The 27000-nt window shown below is 49.5% G+C and overlaps 1 protein-coding gene and 1 long non-coding RNA gene across 5 annotated transcripts in view; both read left to right on the plus strand.

Annotated features, from left to right (window-relative positions):
- Positions 1-24611, plus strand: part of PLEKHB1 (pleckstrin homology domain containing B1) — a 49364-nt gene extending 24753 nt beyond the window's left edge. For 3 of the 4 annotated variants that reach the window (XM_081197487.1, XM_081197485.1, XM_081197486.1), the window contains exons 4-7: positions 3662-3764; positions 14180-14219; positions 17428-17530; positions 20427-24611. In XM_081197487.1, coding sequence (XP_081053613.1) covers positions 3662-3764; positions 14180-14219; positions 17428-17530; positions 20427-20563 — 383 coding nt within the window. In that variant the 3' untranslated portion in view covers positions 20564-24611. The remainder of the gene's footprint in view (positions 1-3661; positions 3765-14179; positions 14220-17427; positions 17531-20426) is intronic. The other variant, XM_081197488.1, reaches the window with a different exon arrangement.
- LOC308588853 overlaps positions 1-27000 on the plus strand; it is a 271876-nt gene that overhangs the window by 142052 nt on the left and 102824 nt on the right. The gene's annotated exons all lie outside the window — the stretch shown is intronic.

A 27000-nucleotide genomic window follows, 5' to 3' on the forward strand; every position in this document is an offset into this window, starting at 1 on the left:
CGTCTTGGTCATGCGCTTGCTGCGACTCGGAGAATATCAGGATGTCATCCAGAAAGCAGACGCACTTCTTGTAGAGGAGTCCCGCCAACACATGATGCATGAAAGCTTGAAAACAGTGAGAACCGTTTTGCAATCCAAACGGCATCACTCTGTACTCGTAGGTGCCCAGAGGCGTGAACATGGCTGTCTTCCACTCATCGCCCTCCCTCATGCGGATGAGATTGTACGCCCCTCGCAGGTCCAACTTGGTAAACACGCGTCCCTTGCGCACCGTCGCCAGTAGGTCATCAATCCTGGGCATGGGGAAATCAGAGGGCTTGGTCATCTTGTTCAAGAGGCGAAAATCCACCACCAGCCTCTTTTGGGGCGTGTCCTTCTTCTTCACAAAGAAAACAGGACTGCCCCCTACTGCCCTGGACTCCCGGATGAAACCGCGCTCCAAATTGTGATCTATGAACTGTTTGAGTTCCTGTAGTTCATCCTCAGACATGGAATACAGCCTCCCCTTCGGTAGCGTCGCCCCTGGTAGGAGGTCAATCTTGCAGTCATATTGCCTGTGCGGTGGTAACTTGTCTGCCTCCTTCTCGCAGAAGACCTCCAGAAAGTCTGCGTATTTGTGGGGGACTGCTTGCAACGTTCCCAACTGCAGTTGTGATTCCCCCTCCTCTCCCTCCTGTCCGGGCAGGATGCAGTGTTCTGCGCAGTAAGAGGAGCCGAAGATCAGCTGTCGCTGGTACCAAGCCAGTGTCGGACTGTGCCTGTCCAGCCAACTCATGCCCAACACAATGGGTGTGTCCGACAGTCGTGTGACGTTAAAACTGATGACTTCCCTGTGGTTGCCAAGGCGCATCACCATTGGCGGCGTTTGCTTCACCACCTGCCCCCCCAGCAACTCTCTGCCATCCACTGTGACGACTTGCAGGGGCAGAGTGGCCGGCAATAGCTGTATAGCGTGCTGCTCCACAAAATCCTGTGCTATAAAGTCTGCGTTGCTTCCAGAATCCACAGAAAGCGGGACTTCGATAGTGACGCCATCGGGCAGCTGGAGAGATGCTGTGAGTTGCACTACTGGTTTGGGTGGGAGGGGGTCTGTGGGTTGCAAGATCGCTGGGGACTGCTTCAGTGATGCGTCTGGCTGGGCCCCAGTGCCTCTGTCTCCAGCCAGACATCGTCGTTTCCCTGCTGGTGTTCGCTGTGTTGCGTGGCCGCTTTCACCGTTGCGGAGGCTGCAGTGTGCTTGGAGCTCCTCTGGGGACACTCTTTCGCCAAGTGTTGAGAGCTGTCGCATATATAACACTTCCTGGTCCCTCTAGGAGGTTTAGTCTTGACTGCCGCCGGTGCAGGGGCTCTGGTAGCTGACTGAGCCCTGGCTCCTCCCACCTCCATAGGTTCCACTCCCCCTCCTGGCGGAGGTGTAGATTGCGCACGCGTAGCGTCCCTGGGAACGAAAGAGAAACTTCTCGCTGCTTCGCGCCCTCCACGTCCTTCGTCTCTGCACCACGGACGTTCTTCCAGCCTCACCCCCACAGTCAGCGCCCTTTGGACCACCTCCTGCGTGCTCCGGGGCCTCTCCCCCCTCGCAATTTCGTCTTTAACAGCACTGCTTAATCCCTCCCAGAAGAGGTCTCTGACTGGGGGCGAATCCCGGTCCCATTCCAAGGCACTGACCAGCGCAAAAAAGCGGGCGTGATACTGGCGTACGCTCGCCCTCCCTTGTTTCAGTCCATGAATCTCCCGTCGGGCAAGATCCACGTCAATGGTAGATAAAAAGCACGCATCCATCGCTTTGATAAAGGCATCTGCATTCTGAAGCGCCGGATCTTTATCCCTCCACAAATTGCGTAGCCACGCTTTAGCATCCCCATGCAAATGGGATAGTATAAACCCCACTTTCTCTTCCTCATCCCTAAAGTCTTTCGCCAGCAGTTGCAGTGCGCACATTACGTCTGCTCGAAAATTGGGGTACTGTTGTAAATTCCCATCGAAGTGAGCCACAAGCCCTCCTGCTCTCCGTGCCAACCCAACCCCCTCCGGTCTGGGTCCTGGCTGCCCATGCTTAACCAATGCTTCAAACCTGGCGTGGAGATCTCTGTAGGCGGCTGCCGCATCCTCCTCCCTTTTCTTGGATGCCTGTACCTCCGCGTTCAATTGGGTCACTGCCTGTTGCAGCGCTGAAATTTTCTCTGCTTCCGTCATCTCTGCCAACCGTTGTGAGCTCGCTCCCAAACACCAATTTCCTCCTCTCGCTGCTTCTGCCTCCGCTGCGAGGTATCAGGTGTCCGAAGCTTAAATGGGACGGGTCTTACTGTCAGGGCTGCCACTCAGTCCCAGCTCACATAGGACCACGTTAGCCAGCGTTCAGGTTAGAAGAGTCTTTATTGGATTACAGCTTCCATTTCCAAACTGCAATATGCAGCCCTACTTCTTCTAGGTCAGACCGGCGAAGACCCGTCTGAGTCTCCGCCTCTAGCACACCAGCTTAATACCCTAGCCTTGCTCCACCTCCTGCACCTTTCCCTCCGTCTCTGGGTCCTTCTGCCCCCCGGGGTCTCCTTTTTCCTACTCTCTTCTGACGCGGACCCCCCTGACCCTTCCGCCTCCTTGCGGCGGGCTTTGGGACCTGGTTCACTCTCTGGGCTGCTTACTGCGCCAGCTTCCGCTACATTTGAACTTGGCGCGCGCGCCCAACTCTCAACCTTCCTCTTGATCGTTTCGTCGCTCCCCGAGGTGGGCGTGACTACTCCTGACTCATGCCCTCCCTCCTTCTGAAAGCCTCCGGAACCCGATATCTGGTCCCCTTTCTCCCCGCTGTTCCCGTCTGGGTACGTGGGTCCCGATCTCCAACTGCTGCTCTCTGATTCCTCTCTGGACCCTTCTTCCTGGGGTGTCCCCCTGCTTTCCCCCCTTGCTCTGACTGCTGGCGCTCCCTTCTGGGAATCCTCGGACTCCCTGGATAAGCTCGGCGATCTCGGTTCGTCATCCCCACTCATCTTTCCTTCGTATTCCTCCCCCTCGCTCTCTGTCTCCTCCCTTCTCTGCGTCTCTGCTTCTGAACCCCTGACAGTTATGTTATGCAATTTTCAATCAATAAAGCATTTATTTTTAAAAAATCAAAGTTTTACAATCACATATCCAATATATAACATAGAAACTAGATTCCAAGGAATCCCCTGGACTTTCCTCCTCCCCTTTGTGAGTCCTTTTTTTGAATCATTTCCTCCTGCATCTTTTATAATAATCCAAATCTTTCCATCTCCATTATGTCCAAAATTCACCATTAAACTACAAGTGTTATTCTGGTCCTGCTAACAGTTTACAATGGTTTTTAAGATAAATTATAAATTTTTCCCATTCCTTATTGAAATTTTGGTCTTCTTGATTTCTGATTCTTCCTGTCATTTGAGCCATTTCGGCATAAATCCATCTGCCATTCTTCTCTGTGTAGGAATATTTATCTTCTTTCCATCTCTGGGCCAATAACATCCATGCAGCTGTGGTCGCATACATAAATATTTTTTTCTGCTCTCTTGGGGTTTCGGCATCTAGAATTCCTTTTTTTAAAAAAGGTTCGGTTTTTTAATGAAAAAGTTATGCATTTTAAACATTTCCCCCCCAACTAATTCCCCCCCCCCTTTTGTCTGCCTCTCCTTTGGCTTTCCAGACATCCCTCCTCCTGAAGGCAGAACCCGCGAGTGTCTGATGTGCGTTGTGCAAAGAGACGGCTCCAAAACGATGCTGTGTGCTGAAAGCGAGGACGACGCTGTGTAAGTTGCTGCAATAACAATCCCATTTTACAGGTGGACAATTGAGGCAAAGACTTGCCCATAGCTGCTCAGTTTAATATGAGTTAGTATTAAATATTCTGCATTTCATATAGTTGTTATTGTTATGAATTGTCCCCCCCCTTCGCCCCAAGGTTCCCAGGCGGGTTCCAGCATTAAAAAAAAATTAAAACAACTTGCGGCCGTGAAAATAAAGTGCGTCCTTAAAGCACACACCTCAAGCCCCTTCACCATCCTCTGAAAAAATACAATGAAGGTGCCAGATGTATCTCTGTGAGGAGTTGCACGGCTTAGGGGCTGCCACAGAGAAGGCCATGTCCCCCTGGGCTACTGTCAGGAGTTCAGCCTGGCATGTTCTCTCCCTCCTGGTTGATCGTTCGGGAGCTTCAAAAGCTTTCTTCTGTCCGAACATCACAACGACCGATGCCAACAGACATCAGCACACTTAGGGATCCGCAGAGTGTTCGCAGCTTGCGTAACAGACCTCAGCAACTCAGCATTTTGGCTAATCTACTTTATTTACATATAAACACACACGGAGCACTGCAACATGGCTCCCTCTCTCTCTAGCATCAGACAGCAGAGAGAAAAAGGACAAAGGACAATAGTCCCACTTCATGGAACACAGTAACACAAACATCCTGTCTCTGTCACGTCCCACTCTGTGGAGTCAAAACATACACCGTCCTGTGATAGACAAAAATCCCATGACTGCAATCATGGAGCAGGAATTCTAACATCCTCCCCCAAGCCTCTGAGGGCACAGGAACTACCAAGAAGCTGATCCCAGCACCTGAGAGGATCTGTAGGGAAGGAATCAAAGAATTGTAGAATAGCAAGGGACCTTGGGGTCATCTAGTCCAACCCCCTGCAGTGCAGGAATCTCAGCGAAAAAATCCATGGCAGGAGGAAGAGGCCTTTCAGATATTTGCAGCCTGGGTCAATTAGGACTTCAAACACCAATGCGAGCCCCTGGAATTGGACCTGGAAACGAGCCAACGACCAATACAGATTAAGAACTTAATTAATTCTGGAGGTCTGTTCTTAACCTGAAACTGTTTTTAACCTGAGGTACCACTTTATAGCTAATAGGGCCTCCCGCTGCGATTTCTGTTCTCATCCTGAAGCAAAGTTCTTAACCCGAGGTACTATTTCTGGGTAACCTGAAGTGTCTGTAACCTGAAGAGTCTGTAACCCGAGGTACCACTGTACGTATTAATTAATACTGTTAAATATGGGAGCTAAGAAGGGGGAAATGAGTCTGCAGCCCTCCTTCCTCCACAATGTCCCGTGACTCTGGTTCCATGATCTGTAAAATGGGAACAGACGGGCTCTACTGTCAAACAATCGCCGGCCGCTGAACCCTGAGAAAACTGCTGGAAAGGGCTTTCTTGGGATGAAGTGAGGCTGTAGCGTTGGAGCTGGGACTACAAATCCCATGATTCCTGACCATTGGCTGGGCTTTTTGCAGGGGCTGCTGGGAGCTGGAACCCAGGGCATTGGGGAGGGGAGAGATGCCCCAGTTCTCTGCCCCTGAGCTTTTGGAGCATCACTTCCTTCCTTCCTTCCTGTCTCTGAGATCCAGCCAACTAAATGTTTGCCATCAGCCCTTGTTAACGATGTTTACTCTTGATCCCGGTGCTGCTGCCTCCAGGCCTCGGGGAGCACTGTTTGGAAACAAACCGGCTTCCTCCGGGGATCTGGTAGCTCTTGAAAGATTTCCACCTCCTCACATCAGCTGCTGTGTTTACAAACTTGAGGGTGACTGCGTTTCTCCCAGGCTCCCCTGGCAACAGACCGGTTGGAAATATTCCCCCTCAGATTCATGCAGTGTACGGAAGCCAGGTGTGCAAGCTGTTCAGACTTAAAGCATGCCAAGGGTCCTGGGTTCAAGTCCTGACATTTCCAGGGGAGACTTCTGAGGCCCTGGAGAGCTGTTGGCAATCATTGTAGACAATACTCAGCTAGGTGGATCTCCTGTAATCCTTGTGATCACTGTAGTACCAGATGAAGCCTATGGGGTCCAGCTGTGGTAGAGGTGGGGTGGTGTACGCAGGGGTCAGCAAACTTTTTCAGCAGGGGGCCGGTCCACTGTCCCTCAGACCTTGTGAGGGGCCAGACTATATTTTCAGGGGGGAAATGAACGAATTCCTATGCCCCACAAATAACCCAGAGATGCATTTTAAATAAAAGGGCACATTCTACTCATGTAAAAACACGCTGATTCCCGGACCGTTCGTGGGCTGGATTGAGAAGGCGATTGGGCTGGATCTGGCCCCCGGGCCTTAGTTTGCCTACCCATGGTCTATACAGAGGGTTGGACTAGGAACTGGTGGAGACCAGGGTTCAAACAGGTTGGAGAGTTGGGCCCAGGCTAACAAAATGAGTTTCAGTAGGGACAGATGTAAGGTTCTGCACTGAGACAGGAAGAAGCAGATGCCAAAATATAGGATGAGGGACACCTGGCTTGCTAGCAGTACCTCGGGTTAAGAACTTAATTTGTTCCGGAGGTCCGTTCTTAATCTGAAACTGTTCTTAACCTGAAGCACCACTTTAGATAATGGGGCTTCCCACTGCCAAAGTGTGATTTCTGTTCTCATCCTGAAGCAAAGTTCTTAACCCAAAGTTCTATTTCTGGGTTAGCGGAGTCTGTAACCTGAAGAGTCTGTAACCTGAAGCGTCTGTAACCCAAGGTACCACTGTACATGTGAAAGGGATCTAGGGGTCTTGGTCGACCATAAGCTTAGCATGAATCAACAGTGTGATGCAGCAGCAAAAAAGGCTAATGCTATTCTAGGTAAAGGTAAAGGGACCCCTGGCCATTAGGTCCAGTCGTGACCGACTCTGGGGTTGCGGCGCTCATCTCGCTTTATTGGCCGAGGGAGCCAGCGTTTGTCTGCAGACAGCTTAAGGGTCATGTGGCCAGCATGACCAAGCCACTTCTGGGAAACCAGAGCAGTGCATGGAAACGCCATTTACCTTCCCACCAGAGTGGTACCTATTTATCTACTTGCACTTTGATGTGCTTTCAAACTGCTAGGTTGGAAGGAGCAGGGACTGAGCAACGGGAGCTCACCCCATTGCGGGGAATCGAACCGCCGACCTTCTGATTGGCAAGCCCTAGGCCCTGTGGTTTAGACCACAGCACCACCCGCGTCCCTAATGCTATTCTAGGCTGCATCAAAAGAAGTCTAGTGTCCTGATCAAGGGAAGTAATAGTCCCACTCTATTCTGCCTCGGGCAGACCACACGTGGAATGCTGTGTCCAGTTCTGGGCAATACAATTTAAGAAGGATATTGACAAGCTGGAATGTGTGCAACCAAGATGATCCTGGGTCTGGTAACTTGAAGGAGCTGGGTATGTTGAGCCTGGAAAAGAGGAGACCGAGAGGAGATAGGAGAGCCATCTTCAAATATCTAAAGGGCTGTCCCATGGAAGAGCGAACAAGCTTGTTTTCTCCTGCTCTGGAGGGCAGGACTCGAACCCGTGGCTTCAAGTCACAAGAAAGGCAATTCAGACTAAACATGAGGAAGAGCTCTCTGACGGAAAGAGCTGTTTAACAGCAGAACGGACCCCCTCAGGAGGTTGGGGGCTCTCCTAAGAGGTTTTTAGGCAGAGGTTGGATGGACACCTAACATGTATGATCTAGTTGAGATTCCTGCAATGCAGTGGGTTGGACTAGATGACCCCGGGATCCCTTCCAACTCTGCAATTCTGTGAAACCCATGGAGCTCCCTGGGCGACCTTGGGCCAGCCCTTACCTTCTCAGCCCTAACCTGGCTCACAGCGTTGTTGTGAACCTTAGATGAGGAGGGATTGAACCACGTTCACCACCTTTGAGCTCCTAGGAAGGAAGAGTTGGGTTGTAAATTCAATAAGTTCAAGTCATCTCTGTGCTGGAGAGACATTAGTAACGCAATGTCCATCTGGGCCGTGACCGAAGGCCACTCATTATTTCCCAGCTGCTTAGCAGAGCAGCTTGGGCAGATAATTAAAGATGACTTGAAGACGTCAAGGGCCGCAGAGGTCAGAGAAGGGCCAGAACAACCCCAGCTTAGCTGGGGCGGGGTCATTTGCTGAAGTGATGCTCCCCCTGAAAAATCCAATTAGAAAAATCCCTGGCCAGTGAAGGCAGTAAGAATATTATTGGCACAAAAATGGAAGCAAGCAGAATTACCGACAAAAGAAGAATGGCCGATGAAATGGATGGACTATGCAGAACTGAACAAATTAACAGGAAGGATTCGAAACCTGCGGGACCAGAGATTCTTAGAAGATTGGAGTAAATGTACGAACTATTTGAAAAGTAATTGTAATTAACAGATTACGCTAGTAGGATTGCAAGAAGTTTTGTAAGGATGATTATTTGAAATATTGCAAGAAAGACTATGAGGAGAATTATTAGTTAATGATAATTAATAATAATTTATTTATTACAGTCAAAGACCAGTTCACATAACATAACACAATAAAAACAGCGTTCATAAAGATAAAATATACAATCGGAGCAGATTGCAGCAATAGCTCATGTGTTAAAATTGAGATATATATACACCCGTACAACTGAGATTTGGGCTACCATAAAAAAATTGACCCTGAGGCACTCCAAAGGGCAACTTCAGCATTTCCCTAGTAAGCTATTTTATTCTAGAGGATGACCTGTGCCTACGAATCTGGGCGCAGAATCTGGCTACCAGCCAGGTCGTCTTATGATCTTTGCCTAAAAGGAGAGAATTAAGTTTAGACTTGTCTGAAAGATCGGCAAGCCTCTTCAGCGAAGGATCAATGGTGTCTCTACGAATCTCAACATAAAAAGGACATCTAAAAAATATATGTTCGCGGCTTCCTATTTCCCCTAATGGACAGGTGCAAAGTATCTGTGCGTACAGGACCCTTCTATAGGAGCCTTCCAGAACTGGTGAGGGCAAGGCCGAGCTTCTAGCAAGAGTAAAAGTAAATAATGATAATTAAGAGTAATAGAGAAATTAAGAAATGCAGAATAAGTGATAAAGAACGGAAAATCAGAGGTGTTGACAGAAGTCTAAAATATTGTATAAGTTAAGAAGTTATGTTATATGATTGTTGGATGTTAAAAAACCCCAATAAAAATGTATAAAAAAGAAAAGAAAAGAAAAATCGAGCTGCAGCCTCGATGACTCCTCTAGAGTAGTCACCAGGTGGAGTCATCAGGGTGAAGTCTAGTGGCACAGAATCATAGAACTAGATTCAGGTAGGTAGCCGTGTTGGTCTGACGCAGTCGAAATAAATTAAAACATTGTCCAGTAGCACCATAGAGACCAACTAAGTTTGTTCTGGGTATCTGAAGAAGTGTGCTTGCACACAAAAGATTATACTCAGAACAAACTTACCGGTAGTTGGTCTCTAAAGCGCTACTGGACATTTTTTTATAGAAAATAATAGAACAGTAGCGTTGGAAGGGACCCCAGAGGTTCTCTAGTCCAGCCCTTGCAATGCAGGAATCTCAACTAAGGCATCCATGACAGATGGCCGTCCAATCGCTCAGAGGCCTCTGCAAGGTCTTGCAAGACTCTCATGAGAACTTAACAGAACCGGAAAGCCTGCCAGTAGGGTGTGGAGTGGGCAGCCTCCAAGGTGGGGTTGCCATATTTCAAAAAGTGAAAATCGGCACACAAAAGTTGTTGAACTTTCACAAAATCTGGAGGAAAAAACAATAGTTTTGGGCCAAAGTTGTTGAAGAAGGAGGAGGAGGAGGAGGAGGAGGAGGAGGAAATTCGCCAAAATCTACACTACTGATATGGATTGCCACATCCTGATTTTCCCGGACATTACAGTGATTTTCACCCAGACGCTGTTTCCGATGGCCAAATCCCAGCTATGTCTGGCAACTCTACTACAATAATAATAATAATAATAGTAATAGTAATAGTAATAAGTTTATTATTTATACCCCGCTAAAGTGAGGAGGAATTAAAGAACCTTTTAATGAGGGTGAAAGAGGAGAGCACAAAATATGGTCTGAAGCTCAACATCAAAAAAACAAAGATCATGGCCACTGGTTGCATCACCTCCTGGCAAATAGAAGGGGAAGAAATGGAGGCAGTGAGAGATTTTACTTTCTTGGGCTCCATGATCACTGCAGATGGTGACAGCAGTCACGAAATTAAAAGACACCTGCTTCTTGGGAGAAGAGCAATGACAAACCTAGACAGCATCTTAAAAAGCAGAGACATCACCTTGCCAACAGAGGTCCGCATAGTAAAAGCTATGGTTTTCCCAGTAGTGATGTATGGAAGTGAGAGCTGGACCATAAAGAAGACTAAGCGCTGAAGAATTGATGCTTTTGAATTATGGTGCTGCAGGAGACTCTTGAGAGTCCCCTGGACTGCAAGAAGATTAAACCTCTCCATTCTGAAGGAAATCAGCCCCTGAGTGCTCACTGGAAGGACAGATCCTGAAGCTGAGGCTCCAAGACTTTGGCCACCTCATGAGTAGAGAAGACTCTCTGGAAAAGACCCTGATGTTGGGAAAGATGGAGGGCAGAAGGAGAAGGGGACGACAGAGGACGAGATGGTGGGACAGTGTTCTCGAAGCTACCAGCATGAGTTTAACCAAACTGCGGGAGGCAGTGGAAGACAGGAGTGCCTGACGTGCTCTGGTCCAGGGGGTCACGAAGAGTCGGACACGACTAAAAGACTAAACAACAACAACACTCTACCCATCTGGCTGACTTTCCCCAGCCACTCTGGGCGACTCCCAACAGAACATTAAAAACACGATAAAACATCAAACATTAAAAGCTTCCCTGAACAGAGCTGCCTTCAGATGTCTTCTAAAAGTCAAATGGTTGTTTATTTCCTTAACATCTGATCAGAGGGCGTTCCACAGGGCGGGCGCCACCACCGAGAAGGCAGCACCTTCCTGTTTCGCCTCAGACAGCGAAAGAGGGCGGTCTGTAATGCAGAACATCCGAAGGGCTTCAGGTTTGCAAAAACAGCTATGGAGGCTACTCTAGGTCTTGCTGCTGGGCCGAACGGCTGCTTTTCTGCTCCAAACTGGGCAAGCGGAAGGAAAACAGGCCTCCTTTTGTGTCTCCCAGATCTGCAGAGCCCATGCAGCTACGCGGGAGGGACTCTGAATTTCTGCCTGGAATTTCTGTATTTGCGCCTTCCTCCCAGCAGAGGGGGAAATGGAGAAGTCATGAGGACCCTGAAAGTCGTGGGTGCGGCTGCTGGACCTGCACATTCCAGGCAGAGCATGGGACAGAGTCACCCGGGTGGGTGAAGGTCGCAAAATGCCTTTGCGAAAAAATGCGCTCATTGTGATCTGCGGGTCTGCAGAAGTTATGGGCACAAACTTCTTATGAGAAGCTTCTTTAGCGATCCCTTGTAGCAACTAAGATTGTCTTCCATAAGCACAGTTTTAACAATGGGTCCGTAAGTGACTGTGGAGGCTAATTCTGGATCCACACATCCTTCCACAGTGGGGACATTGGTTTCTGGCGGGTGTTGATCATGGTGTGGATTTGCCAAGCGTCCCTTCCTCTTAGCACGTTTCTCCCTTGCGTCCTGAGTTCGAGTGTCTTCAAAGCCCACAACACCTTTGGTAAAGGCTATTCTTCAACTGGAGCGTTCGCAGGCCAGTGTTTCCCAGTTGTCAGTGTTTATACTACATTTTTAAAGATTTGCCTTGAGACAGTCTTTAAACATCTTTTGTTGACCACCAGCATTACGATTTCCATTTTTAAGTTCGTAATAGAGCAGTTGCTTCGGAAGACGATCATCAGGCATCCGCACAACATGACCAGTCCAACGAAGTTGAAGAATCATCGCTTCAACACTGGTGATCTTTGCTTCTTCCAGGACACTGGCATTAGTTCGCCTGTCTTCCCAAGTGATGTGTCAAATTTCGGAGACACCGTTGATGGAATCTTTTGAGGAGTTGGAGATGGCGTTTATAAGTGGTCCATGTTTCACAGGCATACAAATACGAGAAGCTATAGCTTGCGGCTGAGTGTGCGTTCATAATAATTGCACCAGGCCAGCTCAGAATTTGGAGGCTGAGATCGGGTTCCAGCATCCTGGAAACATCCGTTAGCGTTTGTTGAAATCAAGCTTCTAGTCCTTTACAGAAGCCACAATAGGCTTAGAAGTCAGGAGGAAATGCAGAAGTAAGAGGAGGCAGATGAGCAGGTCTGAGAGTCGTGGCAAGAGGGTACAGTGGTACCTCAGGTTACATACGCTTCAGGTTACATACGCTTCAGGTTACAGAGTCCGCTAACCCAGAAATAGTGCTTCAGGTTAAGAACTTTGCTTCAGGATGAGAACAGAAATTGTGCTCTGGCGGTGCGGCGGCAGCAGGAGGCCCCATTAGCTAAAGTGGTACCTCAGGTTAAGAACAGTTTCAGGTTAAGAACGGACCTCTGGAACGAATTAAGTTCTTAACCTGAGGTACCACAGTACTATATAACTGCATGCCACAAGCATGAATATAGCATATTTGGGCTGCAAAATTTGCATTTTTCTTCCCCAGAGTACAACACAGACTGGGCTGTTGCCAGCAGTAACCACCCTCCAGATTTTGTTGGTAGACGCCGAATCCCATGTGGCCCAGGCAGCAGGTCCAACAGTGAGGGATGATGGGAGTTGTGATGCCACAACATCTTCAAGGCATTCCATTTGTCTCCCATCCCTGGGCTACATAGTATTATCAAAGGGAGGGGTCCTGTGGACCACTGATTGTTGCTGAACTACAACTCCCATCATCCCTCACCTCAGTCTTGCTAGCTGAGGCTGATGGTTTCTGGAGTGCAACAACTGGTGTTGAAGTTACCTGAGCACAGGTAGCTGTAGCCAGGCTCTCTCTCTCTCTGCCCAGATGGCCTCCTTCAATAGGGACGAAGATAACGCGTTTGTGTGTCTGTACTGTATGTGCACACACACAAAGACACACACAAATTAATAGCTCCACCACAGCAGCTCGAGTGGGGTTTGCCCAAAAAGTGGAAAGAAGAATCTGCCCCAAATACAGAGGACCAGCAGCAAAAGTTTCGCAGAAATGGCGAAACGTACGGGAAGATTAAGAAATCAAGAAGATAAATTTTTAAAAAATTAAAACAAAAGCAAGAGTGGGGGTTTGGTCATTGAATGTTTAAAGAACTACAGTGGTGCCTCGCAAGACGAAAAGAATCCGTTCTGTGATTCTCTTTGTCTAGCGGTTTTTTCGTCTTGCGAAGCAAGCCCATTGACGGATTAGCGGATTAGCGCTATTAGCGGCTTTTAGCGGCTTATCTGCTGATCGGATCAGCTGATAAGCGGCTTAGCGGCTTAGAAAAAGGGGGGGAGGGGAAAAAACCACCAGGAACTTGCAAGACATTGTCGTCTTGCGAAGCAAGCCCATAGGAAATTCGTTTTGCGAAGCACCTCCAAAACGGAAAACTCTTTCGTCTAGTGAGTTTTCCGTCTTGCGAGGCATTCGTCTTGCGGGGCACCACTGTATTGAAAACAACTTAAAACATTAGCAGGACCACTGTAAACACGTGCAAAGGGCCATGTTGAAATGGCGACTTCAGGAGATGAATTATAGTTAGGTTTTGATGTTGGAGGTGCAGGAAAAAGAAGAGACAGCTTATGTAACTGCCGAAGGAGGGAAGTTGATAGCAAAATTAAATGTGTAAAAAGAATGTCTGATGTATTCTGCAAAATGTGAAAATAAAATTTATTAAAAAATGAAGTACCATATTTTTCACCCCATAGGGTGCACCGGCCCATAGGGCGCACCTAGTTTTTTTTTGGGGGGGGGGAATAAAGGGGGAAAAATTATTTCCCCCCCAGGCCCGAGCTTCCCCAGCCCCCAGAACAGGCTATCCACAAGCATAGAGAGCCCGGCGGGAAGTCGCGCAGGTCTCCCCAGGCTTGTGGATATCTGCCCAAAGTCGCGCAGCTCTCCCACGGCTTGCTGAGAGCTGCGCGAAGCCCGAAGCCTGCAGGCAGCTCTCCGCAAGCCGTGGGAGAGCTGTGCAACTTCACGCCGGGCTCCCACGGCTTGCGGATAGCTTCCTGAAGCCTGGAGAGCAAGAGGGGTCGGTGTGCACCGACCCGTCTCGCTTTCCAGGCTTCAGCGAAAGCCTGCATTCACCCCATAGGACGCACACACATTTCCTCTTCATTTTTGGAGGGGGGAAAGTGCGTCCTATAGGGCGAAAAATTCGGTAGATAACTACAAAAGGGAATCCTAATTTAAACACAATCAAAATCCAGTAATAGAGGTGCAAGAGTTATTCATGTTTCCCATGGTTTCTTTTTGCAGCAGTTGGGTGGGAGGGGAACTTGGGAAAAAGGGGGAAGGGCTTTTTAAATTGTCCATCTCTGCTGGTGACACTTTGCTTTAATTGCGGCCTCCCTCTTTTTCTTGACAGAGCTTGGAAGATAGCGATTCTGGAGGCCAAAGCTACTCAGGTGAGTCTGCCTTGCATTCCTTGTCCGGTTTCCTGCCCGGATTGTGAACCGTTCCTGCCCCTTTAAATGCTCCTTATGGGCAAGAGCCCTGCAAGTCTGAGATTCTTCAGGTTTCTAGTTCTCATTGCTTCCCTGAAAATACGGGAGAATGAAAAAGAACAGTGTGCTGGACTATATGGGCCATTGTGTTGAATAAATGCTCTATGGTAATTTATGGACCTAATAGGTATCTAAAGCCATTTGCACATAACAAAATATGTATTTTATCAAAGTAGTTGTGGAACTGAAATACAATTAAGAAGAAGTATTTCAATAAAAAAAGGTAAAGGGCCCCTGACAGTTAAGTCCAGTCGCAGACGACTCTAGGGTTGCGGTGCTCATCTCGCTTTACAGGACGAGGGAGCTGGCGTTTGTCCGCAGACAGTTTTTCCAGGTCATGTGGCCAGCATGACTAAGCCGCTTCTGGCGAACCAGAGCAGCGCACGGAAACACTGTTTACCTTCCCGCTGGAGTGGTACCTATTTATCTACTCGCACTGGTGTGCTTTCGAACTGCTAGGTTAGCAGAAACTTGGATTAAGCAACGGGAGCTCACCCCGTCGCGGGGATTCGAACCGCCAACCTACCGATCGGCAAGCCCTAGGCTCAGTGATTTAGACCACACCGCCACCCGCGTCCACGAGTATATCAAAAGTTAAATACAATTAAGAAGTATATTAATAGTTAAATTATTATTAAGCTCTAACTTAAAATGATTTTTTTATTCATAAACTTTCTTATTCATAACAAACTTAATACAGTGGTACCTCGCAAGACGAATGCCTCGCAAGACGGAAAACTCGCAAGACGAAAGGGTTTTCCGTTTTTGAGTTGCTTCGCAAGACGATTTTCCCTATGGGCTTGCTTCGCAAGACAGAAACGTCTTGCAAGTTTGTTTCCTTTTTCTTAAAACCGTTAATACAGTTGCGACTTGACTTCGAGAAGCAACTCATAGCACGCGGTGTGCGTCTCCGTAGGGGCAAGAACGCGTGAAGGCAGGTTCTGAGGGAGAGGGAGCTTTGTTTCGGTGAAAAATAGCAAGGCGCGCACACTTCCCTCCCCACAACTCCCAGTTAGGAAGGCCAGGCTCCGGGGCTCTTCGGACGGGGCTCCTTCCTTCTCCCCCCCCCCCAGCGCCCCGGCGGTGACAAGAGCGCCTGCCCGGGCCCTCCGGCGCTCGCCCTGCAAGGGGCGCCCCCTACCTGCATCTCCGCGCTTTCCAACCCCGCGACGTCGGCGGCTGCGGCAAGTTTGCCTCTCGGTGTGTGTGCGCGCGAGTGTGTGTTCTCCTCGCCCCGCTTGAGTTAGTCCCGGCGCAGCGCAGGCAGCAGGTGAGTCGCCCTTTGGCAGCGCGGAAGGCGCCGGGCCAGGCAAGGTCAGCTCGGGAGCCACCGGGGACGCGCCCCCGCGCTCCTCTCTCCAACGGGCTGGATGCGCCCCTCTCCGCTCGCGCGCTTCTGGCTGGCTGACCGGCTGCAGCAGCAACAGGGGCAATAGGCACCCACCGTCGCCGACGCTCCCTCCCTCCCTCCTGCCCGCGGCGGGCGGCTGGCTGGCTGGCGCTCTCGCTTTCTTTCGGGCTGCTGCTGCAGAAGGGATTTTGCACCAGACAACTTTTAGGCCGGTAGGAGTTTTGACTACCGCGGCGACAGCAGCAGCAGCAGCAAGACAGCGCCAACTGTAGTGCAAAGGGTCGGAGCAAGGCGAGCCGAACCGATCCCGGGGGCTCAGGCAGCAACCTCCGCCCCGCCTCCCCCCATGCCCCGCGCCCGCCTCTCCCTCCCTCCCAAGCACCCCCCTTTTTTGAGGTTTTTGAAGACTTTGGTGATTTTTGAAGCTTTTCCAAAACTTTCCCGACACCGTGCTTCGCAAGACGAAAAAACCCGCGGAACGAATTAATTTCGTCTTGCGAGGCACCACTGTAATGCAAACACATTGGCATTTGGCAATAACAAAAGTTCCTTTAGAAACACAATTTACAAAGACTTATAATCTAGCCTCTAGAAACTTGCTATAACGTGAAATAATAATAGGTGTAAATATATCATGCAAACTACTAATAATTATAAGTAGCAGACTGTAGGCACCCTATATATAGAAAGGAGCAAACTGGTGATATTTTAGGGAGCAGGCTAGCAGGCGGGGCCCATGACTTAAAGCATAGGAGCCTACACAACACAAAACACTGTTGCTGCATTTAGGTTTTATTTTATTTGTTTTTCATCTTTTGTATTTTGGAAATGTACACCCAGTGGTTTTTTTTCTTTAATTTTTTTTGGGCCCCCCCCCCAAGAGAGTGGGGCCCTAAGCTATAGCTTGTTTAGCTTATACGTGAATCCGGTGCTGTTCCCATGGGGCAAGTGGCAGGAAGAAGTAATTCACACATTAAACCGATTCGCCAGTCACCTGGTTGCCACGTCTTCCTGCTCCAAGTGGCTTTGCTCTGGAGCCGCGCGGCTCGATTCCTCTCCTGCTGAGGCAACTCTATTTTTAGCCGAGCCTTCCCCCAATTTCCCGGCCTGGCCAGCCACACAGATCAATAAGCGCAATCAGGCTGGCGATCGATGGCTCTGACACCACAGGAGGGCCTTGAGTGCTCTGGACTGAACTCGGAAGTCTCCGGCCTTTGGGATCCAAAGACTTGGCGAGCTGTTCAGGATCTGGATGGGGAAGCCCCCCCCCCCGTCTTCTGCATTGCTCCCCTCCGTCAACAGACTGCTGCCCCTCTCTCCTTTGGGGTCTGGGGGAGCATCTCTCCTTCACAGCTGCCAGCTGTGTTCACATCTTGCAGGAGGTCTTCCCTTCAAATCCATGTTCTTCCCCCCCCCCCCGTAGCTGCTCCATCAACAACTTAGCAAAGGGAAATGAGCAGCAGACCCAACCAGTTAAAAAAAATCAGAATGAAAATGGGTTTCCGCTGGCATACGCAAGAGAAGGACCAGACAGGCCTCCCTGAGCAGGGAATTCCACAGATGAGGGGCCACCACCATGAAGGCCCAGTTTCCGGCTGCCACCCAGGGCACCTCAAAATGCGGGGAGCCTCCAAAGCCAATCTGGGTGCAGAGGGCAGTTGCTATGGGGAGCTGCCTCCTGCCCACCCCCACCCCCCGGTTTCCGGCTCAGGTTTTTCAGCTCTGGCTGCCAACGTTCTCGTTTCTCGCTTTCTCCAGGTACACCTGTATGACCCGTACGACGACTATTACCAGACGGTTCCCCTCGACTCCCACCAGGCGATGTACGTCAGCTCCGATTACTACGGCAACCAGTACGGAGGTATGTGTTCATCCATCAACGTCACTTTTCACCTCCCCCCCCCGGGCCAGTTCAGGTTTGCTCAGCTGGGGGCTCTTTTCAGCCCCCCCCCCCGCAAGGCTGGGTGGCGATGGGCCTCTGTGTGACGTTTTGGGCACTGCAGCAGAGGACCAAACATTGGAGCTGGTCAGACGGGATGCAGCGATGGGTGTCACAGATGCGACGCTTCGAGGCTGTGGTTGCACACCAGCCCAGTCTCCCAAAGGTTCAAGACTCCAGGGGTTCTGGGCTTTGAGGAGTAGCCAGACTATCTCCCTGCTTGCTGTCTGTTGGCCAGCAGATTAAGACTTTTCTTGTTGAAACAGGGTTTAAGGAACTGACTGCTTTTATGAAAGGGCTCATGCCATGCTGTTATTGTGATTATTTGCATCAGAGATAGATAGCTAGATGATAGATAGATAGATAGATAGATAGATAGATAGATAGATAGATCATCTATCTATCATAATCAATAAGAAACAATTAGAGAGAGAGAGAGAGAGAGAGAGATGATAGATTGATAGATAGTGTAGTTTTAATTATATCATCTCTCTCTAATTGTTTCTTATTATGATAGATAGATGATATAGAATTAAAACTGCACTATCTATCTATCATCTATGTATCATCTATATCTATCATAATCAATAAGAAACAATTAGAGATAGATGATAATTATAATTAAAACTGCACTATCATCCATCTATCGATCTATCATTGGTCAATCCATCTACCTCTAATTGTTTCTTATTGATTATGATAGATAGATGATAGATAGATAGATGATAGATATAGAATTAAAACTGCTCCATCTATGTATCATCTATATCTGTCTTTTTTGGGGGGGGAGGTGGGATATAAATAATAAAATCATTAAATTGTAGAGTTGGAAGGGAACCAAAAGGGTCATCTACTGTTAATCTCTGCAATGCAGAAATCTTTTACCCAATGTGGGGCTTGAACCCACAACCCTGAAATTGAGAGTCTCACGCTCTTACTGACTGAGCCATCTCCTTTCACATCAACTTTTCATTTGAGCTTAAACATCCTTGTCCTCAAAAGCCAGACTAGCTTACTTACCCCTTCCCAAGCCAGGTCCAAATTCTCCCTGCAAGTCTGCTGCCTCTGACAGTGGAGGTGGACCATAGCCTCAATTGCCCTCCACTCCGCGCATTCGTCTAATGCAAGTTAGTAGCCATCACTGCCTCTTGTGGAAGGGAGTTCCGTAGTTTCACCACGCAATGTACTGCAATGTACTGCGAGATACAGAACACCCAGAACTAAAAGGATAGCCAGGTGAAGATGACAGATTTTGCAGAACTTGCCAAATTGACAGGGAGGATCCAGGACCAAGAAGACAAGAGATACAAAAACAATTCGAGTAAATTTATCAAATCAAATAGAAGGGAAAGAAATGGAGGCAGTGAGAGATTTTACTTTCTTGAGCTCCACGATCACTGCAGATGGTGACAGCAGTCACAAAATTAAAAGACGCCTGCTTCTTGGGAGAAAAGCAATGACAAACCTAGTCAGCATCTTAAAAAGCAGAGACATCACCTTGCTGACAATGGTCCGTATAGTAAAAGCTATGGTTTTCCCAGTAGTGATTTATGGAAGTGAGAGCTGGACCATAAAGAAGGCTAATCGCCAAAGAATGGATGCTTTTGAATTCTGGTGCTGGAGGAGACTCTTGAGAGTCCCATGGACTGCAAGAAGATCAGACTGATCCATCCTGAAGGAAATCAGCCCTGAGTGCTCACTGGAAGGACAGATCCTGAAGCTGAGGCTCCAAGACTTTGGGCACCTCAGGAGAAGAGAAGACTCCCTGGAAAAGACCCTGACGTTGGGGAAAAAAGTTTGGGCAGCCCTGATGTAACGATTGCTGGCTTAGGAACATCCTGAAGTGTAGGGTGACCTCTGGTGGTGCCGGGTGCAAATTTCTCTGTATTGCACAAAAAGCAGAAGAGACTGCATTGTTCAAAAGTCAGGCACTACCAACCAAAAGTTCACAAAACATTGAAAAGCCTTCTGATCGCTGCATGTAGGTTTTATTTTATTTGTTTTTTATCTTATATTTTGGAAATGTACACTCAGTGGGGGTTTTTTCGTTTACATTTTTTTGGGGCCCCCCAAGAGAGTGGGGCCCTAAGCTACAGCTTGTTTAGCTCAAGGGTCAGCAAACTTTTTCAGCAGGGGGCCGGTCTATTGTCCCTCAGACCTTGTGGGAGGCTGGACTATATTTTTTGGGGGGGGGATGAACGAATTCCTATGCCACACAAATAACCCAGAGATGCATTTTTAATAAAAGGACACATTCTACTCATGTAAAAACACACTAATAATTTATTATTATTATAATTTATGATTTATACCCAGCCACTCTGGGCAGCTTCCAACAAAACACTAAAATACAATTACCTATTAAACATTAAAAGCTTACCTAAACAGGGCTGCCTTCAGATGTCTTCTGGTGGGAGGGCGTTCCACAGGGCAGGCGCCACCACCGAGAAGGCCCTCTGCCTGGTTCCCTGTAACTTGGCTTCTCGCAGTGAGGGAACCGCCAGAAGGCCCTCGGAGCTGGACCTCGGTGTCCGGGCTGGAAACGCTCCTTCAGGTATACAGGACTGAGGCCATTTAGGGCTTTCAAGGTCAGCACCAACACTTTGAATTGTGCTCGGAAACGTCCTGGGAGCCAGTGTAGGTCTTTCAAGACCAGTGTTATATTCCCGGACAGTCCATGGGCTGGATTTAGAAGGCAAGATCCAGCCCCCGGGCCTTAGTTTGCCTACCCATGGTTTAGCTTATATGTAAATCTGTCACTGGCCGTGTTTCTTGTGTACATCACTTACTGCATCTGTTCCTTTCCCTCTCTCCACAGCACCCGGAACGACCCACGTCATTTTCCGCGAGGATCCGTACCGCGTCTCCGGAGACCAGATGGCCTTGGGCCTGCTGGCGGGGGCCGCCTCGGGGGCCGCACTGGGCTCGTTCATGTGGATGCCCTGTTGGTTCTGAGCCTCCTCTTCCGCAGACCCAGCCCAGACGCTCAGCTAAGACGCCGCTGCGATTCCCCACCAGAGAGGGAGGGCCAAAGGGGGACCTGCTTTGTAGGGGAGGCCGGGGGTGGGCAGAAGCAAAATCGGGATCCCCCCGAAAATCTCTGGGCCGTTTGCGGGAGGCCGGCGGCCGTCCCTTATCACTAAATCGTCTTAACAAAAAAGTTAGCACCAGAAAGGCTTCTTTCGTCGCAAGGAGGCCATTAGCATCCCTGATGTGCAGGTAAGCCCAGGGGGGCATGGTAGGCAGTAGGCCCCGCCCAGTCCCAGCCGCCATTCTTCACCTAGCCCCGCCCCCTGTGCCGCCATTTTGCACTTGGCCCCGTCCACCCGAGCCACCAGTTTGTCTCTGCTCTAACAAACCATAGCTAGCAAATATAATCAGAAATGGATTCCACCAGCCTGGTTACCTGCCCACACCTGATGTCGACTCCAGGTGATATTTGCTTCTGCCGTCAATCACAAGAGCAGCTTTCTCCACTGTGACACCCTCCCCTCCGCATTTTGCTTTGCTAGGCATCCTCCAGCTCGGCTTACTCAAATCGGTCTTCGTGTATTTTGGGGGCGTAGCTGCCTGCTACGTTGTCCTGCCTCCCCAAACAACACCTCGGTTTGTTTTTGTTTTTGCTGGCACCCTGGAAATTGCAGGTGATTTCCCAGCTGCACGAGGGCGCTTGTGAAAAAGGGCAGAACACACAAACACACCCTCCAGGGCCCAGAGGCTACAAACTTTTCCCACTGTTCTTTCTCTGCATTTTGACGCTTCCGCAGCAGGCCGAAATCCAGCAGGTCAAGCCTTTTCGCAACAATGGGGAGCGGCTTCACCTGCTGAAATACTGCGTCTCCAAGGCACAGAGCCCTGCGGGGATGGAAGCCGCAAACCTCCAGGTTACAGATGTCAGCTTTCAGCTTGACCTTATTTATTCCGGTGAAACAAGCTCCTGGGGGGCTCGTTTCAGATTGCTGGTTGCTGTAAAGGTGGGTTTCCATCTCTCCCAGACACTTGGAGGTGTTGGGGCTACTCTCACTGGGATCTGGCCTTGGCACTCTGGCTGATTTCTGGGATGGCAGCCGTTTTTAAGATGCCTGGCAACAGAGCAGCTGTAGCTCAGTGTACGCAGAAGGTCCCCGGTTCAGTTCCCAATGGCATCTTCAGGTTTCTGCCATAAATCCAGCAGGGCTGCTGCCTGCCCATGTAGGCAACACTGAACTCAATGAACCAATGGTCTGGCTCCGTAGGAGGCAGACTTCCTAGCTTCCTAATAAAGAGTCATAGGACGCTTTTGAAAACTGCCCAATTTATTATGGCACAAGCTTTCCATGCAAAGAGGTCTAGTCCGTGGAAGCGTCCCACTGAGTTCAAAGGGGGCTGGTGTCCCCAATATGTCTGTTGTTTTTGCAGGTTACAGTGGTGGGTTTGTGCTTTTTGGTTTATAGAAGTGTAAACCACTATGCACGCAGTTAAGACTGTGGAACTCCTTGCCACAGGAGCCAGCGATGGATGGCCACCAGCTTGGCTTTGACAGGGGACAAGGCAAACGCATGGAGGATAAGGCTGTGCTTAAGCCGTGCTCCGAACGCCAGTTGCTTGTGGGCTGCTTTCCCATCGGGCCATCTTCTTGGCCGCTGTGAGACCGAGGTGCTGGCTAGACAAGCCTTTGGCCTGATCCCTAGAATCATAAGAGAGTTGGAAGGGTCACCTGGTCCCTGCTGGAATCGCAGCAGGACTCTCCTCACGCCCTTTGCCCATTTGGCGTGAATTTTTTCCAGGTCACCCCGCCAGATGGTTGCCCAGCCTGAGCATGGAAAACTCGGAAGCAATAGTTTAAAAGCTGCAATCTCCGTGTGCAGAGGTGCTGTAGAGGAGTGCGGAGAAGGAACAGTGTCAGAGACACCCCCAGGTTGCCCCTAAGAACACCCTGCCCTAGAGCAATAGCCTGGCAAGGCTGATTGGCAGAAGTGCATTGCTTGTGTTTTAGCAAGTGAAAGGTAGATTTTGTGAGGTTGCTAGCCACAAGGCCCAGCCCTTGAGCAAATGCTTAAAATAAAAACAGGTGAGAAGCAGTAGATGCAAGCTCTCCCAAGTGCCACAATACTAAAATCGCAGCAATCTTTTTTTCTTGGCCGTTTCAGAACTTTCCCTCTCTGCAACTTGAAAGCACAATTATGTGACCAAACCACAACCCATTGCACTTCACAGCTAACAACGCAAATATACAGCCTCTCTCCTTCTTTTTTGACTGTTTATTTCCTTTCCAAAGTTATTTACTGACCATTCCACCCCACCCCCGCCCCAGAAATTCCCCAAGCAGCATGCAAAATTAAAGAAAAATAAATCTCCCCTCCCTATGGATCAAGAACATTACTGTCATTAAAACAGTCCAAACGGGCGAGGGGGCTGGCTGTAGGGACTCTGCACACTCAGACGCAGCAACATTATGGGGACCACAGCGGCAGCTGGTTCCTTTGGGCACAGGGAACGTTGCCCGCCAACCTCAGACTACACTCTGCTGGCTCCCGCTGCTTGCTTTCTTTATTACAACTTTTCCAGGGGGTTGCACTGCCAGCCAACTTCCTTCCCCCTCCATAGTCTCAGCTTTGAACTCAGCAAGGAAGCTGGGGAAGATGTGATGTCTGCTCTGGCGCCACCTACTGTTCAGCTCCCTGCCTTGTGCCCTACCAGTTGACACTACTCCTAGAATCCCAGAACTGTAGAGTTGGAAGGGAGTCACCTAGTGCAATGCAGGGATCCTAAGTGGGAGGCTTCTTATCAAAGATGGAAGTGGGGTCTGGGAGCATCGCTTGTGGTCCTGCTGTGCATCCCTAGGAGGTGAGCATTCACCAGGGCGCACACTCCCGTTCGGCTTCTGCTCCCGTTCATTGTAGTAGCTCAAAAGTTCTCTTGGGGCCGTTCTCACATTCTGGAGGCAGAACTGCAGGTTGCATCTAGTTCCAGGATTCCATAAGCACACATTGCACCAACTGACAAAGCAGAATGTGAGAACGCTGCAAAGCAAGACATTTAGACTTCCAGCTGCTCAGATGCAAATCAGAGGTGCCCCGTAGCCAAGGCTAAATGTTTTACTTTAAATCTCTCTGGGTTGTATTCCATGGGAACAATTTCTTCCTGCATGATGGAACATTCCCCTCTTCCCCCCCCCTTCTGTACACCCCCCCTAAATCTCTGGCAGTGTTTTGGGGATGGCGCACAGAGCAGTGGCGCAGGGGAGAGGAAACATTCTTGTACGAATGCAAAAAGTCTGAATACTGCCCCGTTTCGTTACCCTGCGTAATAAATATGGTTTACGTGATTCTCTGTGGGTGACTCTTAAGCAGATTAGTCAGAGTGGGGAAAGACTCCCTCCCCAATATGCTTTAACACCCGGGGGTGGGCATTATTTCTGCTTTGTGGGATGCAGTGCGGTTTGTGCAATGTGCAAAGAATCGTGGAACGAGCCGTTTGTGTTTAGTTCTGCCTTTTCTGAGGGGCTTTGGCCTGTCCTGTCAGGCCTTGCTCATTAGTTAAAGGCCATTTCAAACGAGAGTCAGGTATTTTTGTACTTGGGTACACTGTCATGTTCACAGATCGCGCCTCTTTTAAAAAGAAAACAGCCCGGAATAACTCCATGCACACTTCACCTCTGGATTTGCAGGGAAGTGCGCTGTACCTAAGCACCAAAATATCTCTCGTCGGTGAGAGTGCAGCACCGAGGGGTCAGTGAAGCTGTTAGCCGCTGCTGGGAGGGGGGTGCCCTTCAGGGCCCTGCGGTCCTCGGCTGGGAAATGGGGGTGTCTGGAGCCCCTCACTATCCACAGCACAAGCAAGACCTCGCTTAGGATCGCTTCACACACCACACATTTCAGTGTCTGGGTTTCTCCTGTGTCAGTTTGCAGTTTGGTTCTGTCAAGTGTTGTTCAAAGCACTAATAGTTATGTATATTTTTTTGGTGGGGGGGGGGAATAAAAGCTATTTACGAATAATAAAAGTTGCTATTCACTGCACCAAAGTCTTTGTTTCCTTTGTGGGGAAAGGGTCTGTAGAGTCCCCCCTTTGATGGGTCTTGGCCAGGGGCCAGCAAACTTTTTCAGCAGGGGGCCGATCCAATGTCCCTCAGACCTTGTGGGGGGCCAGGCTATATTTTTTTGGGGGGAAATGAACAAATTCCTATGCCCCACAAATAACCCAGAGATGCATTTTAAATAAAAGGACACATTCTACTCATGCAAAAACACGCCGATTCCCAGACCATCCACGGGCTGGATTTGGAAGGTGATTGGGCCGGATCCGGCCCCAAGGCCTTAGTTTGCCTACCAAAGGTCTTGGCCAACCAGGTTTTTGGACTACAATTCCCAAAAGCCCTAGCCAGCATGTGATGCTAGGGCTGATGGGAGAGAATAGCTCTGCTCGCTGGGAGTGATGGGAATTGTAGTTCACAACATCTTAAGGGTGGCTGACTCGAGAATTGGGTAGCGCCCGCTGGCTTTTCCCTTCTGGCCAAGCTTTAATGCCTTCAACCGGGCACAAGGTAAGGGAAGCTTTCACCCTAACAGCAAGAAGGGAATGCCTGCTCCAACACAGAAATAACTCTGAACTTGCGTTCTAATTCTAGCAAGCAAGCAACCAGCAGGTGGCACTATAGAGACATCTAGCATCTCAGGCCCCCGCCCCCCCCTCCCGGAAAACTGGACTCCCAGATCAATAAGAGCAGTTATACAATCTAGCAATGTCCTTGACGTAGCAACACAGAGAGTATGTTTTAGATTGCTGTTATTGTTATACTTATTAGTCATTTTTTTACACAAATGTGACTCAACAGCATCTATATCCAAAAGCCAGGCGCGGTCCCTGCAAGTTCTGTATCTGCATATGGTACAAATTACAATTCAGGGCCCAGTTCAACCGCCCAGCTGCATTGTCGAAAGCCAGCAAAAGGATTCCTGCTAGTGCAGCTGGAATTTCTGTTCTCGTGCACCACACACCGGGTGTCATCCCAAAATCTGTTCCAGATTTAGAGGGCACCAAGGGATGGGAAGAGAGAGATGTTGTTGTTTAGTGGTGTCCGACTCTTTGTGACCCCATTGACCAGAGCACGCCAGGCACTCCTGTCTTCATGGATCACTGCCTTGCAGTGGTGAAGGGGCTTGAACAACTCAGAGAAGCTATGAGCTATGCCGTGCAGGGCCACCCAAGATGGACAGGTCATAGTGGAGAGTTTTGACCAAATGTGATCCACCTGGAGCAGGAACTGGCAAGCCACTCCAGTATCCCTGCCAAGGAAACTCCATGGACAAAGACAACAGGCATATAAGAGAGAGATAGAACCATAGAATTGTTGGAAGGGACCTCAGAGGCCATCTAGTCTAACCCCCTGCAATGCAGGAATCACAGCTCAAGAATCCCTGATGGAGGACCCTCCAAACCTCTGCTTGAAAACCTCCACCACCTTCCGAGGGAGACCATTCCGCTGTCAAACGCCTCTTGCTTCCAGAAAGGCCTTCCCAAGGTTGAATCAGGGAGAAAATTCCATCGCGCACAAGGCAAATTCTCCTTAGCTGTGGAGCTATGTTCAATACAACCCTTACTGGCCTTAAGTTCCAATTCCACCCAAATGCATTTGGACTCTTTGGCAATTCTGCTCCCTGAGGAAGAGAGGTGGCGATGGAAAGCAGAGGGAAGGCCTCGGGCTGTTGGGGTTACTGGCAATTTTCCTTTCTCCTGGAAGAGAACACACACAACCCAGGCTCCCGCTGGCAAAAGCTCCCCGTCTCCCTATGAACTGGATAGGGCAGGGGTTGGCAAACTAAGGCCCGCGGGCCGGATCGGGCCCAATTGGCCTCTGGACTGGCTTGTGGACAGTCCTTGAATCGCCGCTTGGATTGGCGTGATCGGGCTGTGCAATATTTCTTTTTGCAATTTGGGTGGGGGCGCCATCCCACACACACTGCGATGGCGCCTCCTCCTGGCTTCTCCCTGCCCTGCAGAGGAAGCGAGCTGGGCTTTCATTGGTGCCAGCGGCCAGCCTATCCGAAGCCTCGCTACCCACCCGACGGCTGGCCTCTCCGTCCATGGCCACGTTGTGGGCATCGTGACTGGCATGATAGTGATGGCGTCGTGGGGCTTCGGCTGGAGCTTGGCACACCTGCTGGCCTCGTGATGGGCGCTTGGGAAAGCTGGCCCGGAAAGGAGAGGCGCCACCACCACCGCTGGCCCCCAACCGAAGACAGAGCGGCGGAGGAGGTAGGAAATTAATTTAATGATAATAATAATAATTTATTATTTATACCCCACCCATCTGGTTGAGTTTCCCCAGCCACTCTGGGCGGCTTTCAACAGAATATTAAAATTGTTGTTGTTTAGTCGTTTAGTAATAGTCTATTAAACATTAAAAGCTTCCC

Source organism: Podarcis bocagei (genome assembly GCF_964188305.1).
Source record: "Podarcis bocagei genome assembly, chromosome: 6".
In the NCBI taxonomy this organism is placed as follows: domain Eukaryota; kingdom Metazoa; phylum Chordata; class Lepidosauria; order Squamata; family Lacertidae; genus Podarcis; species Podarcis bocagei.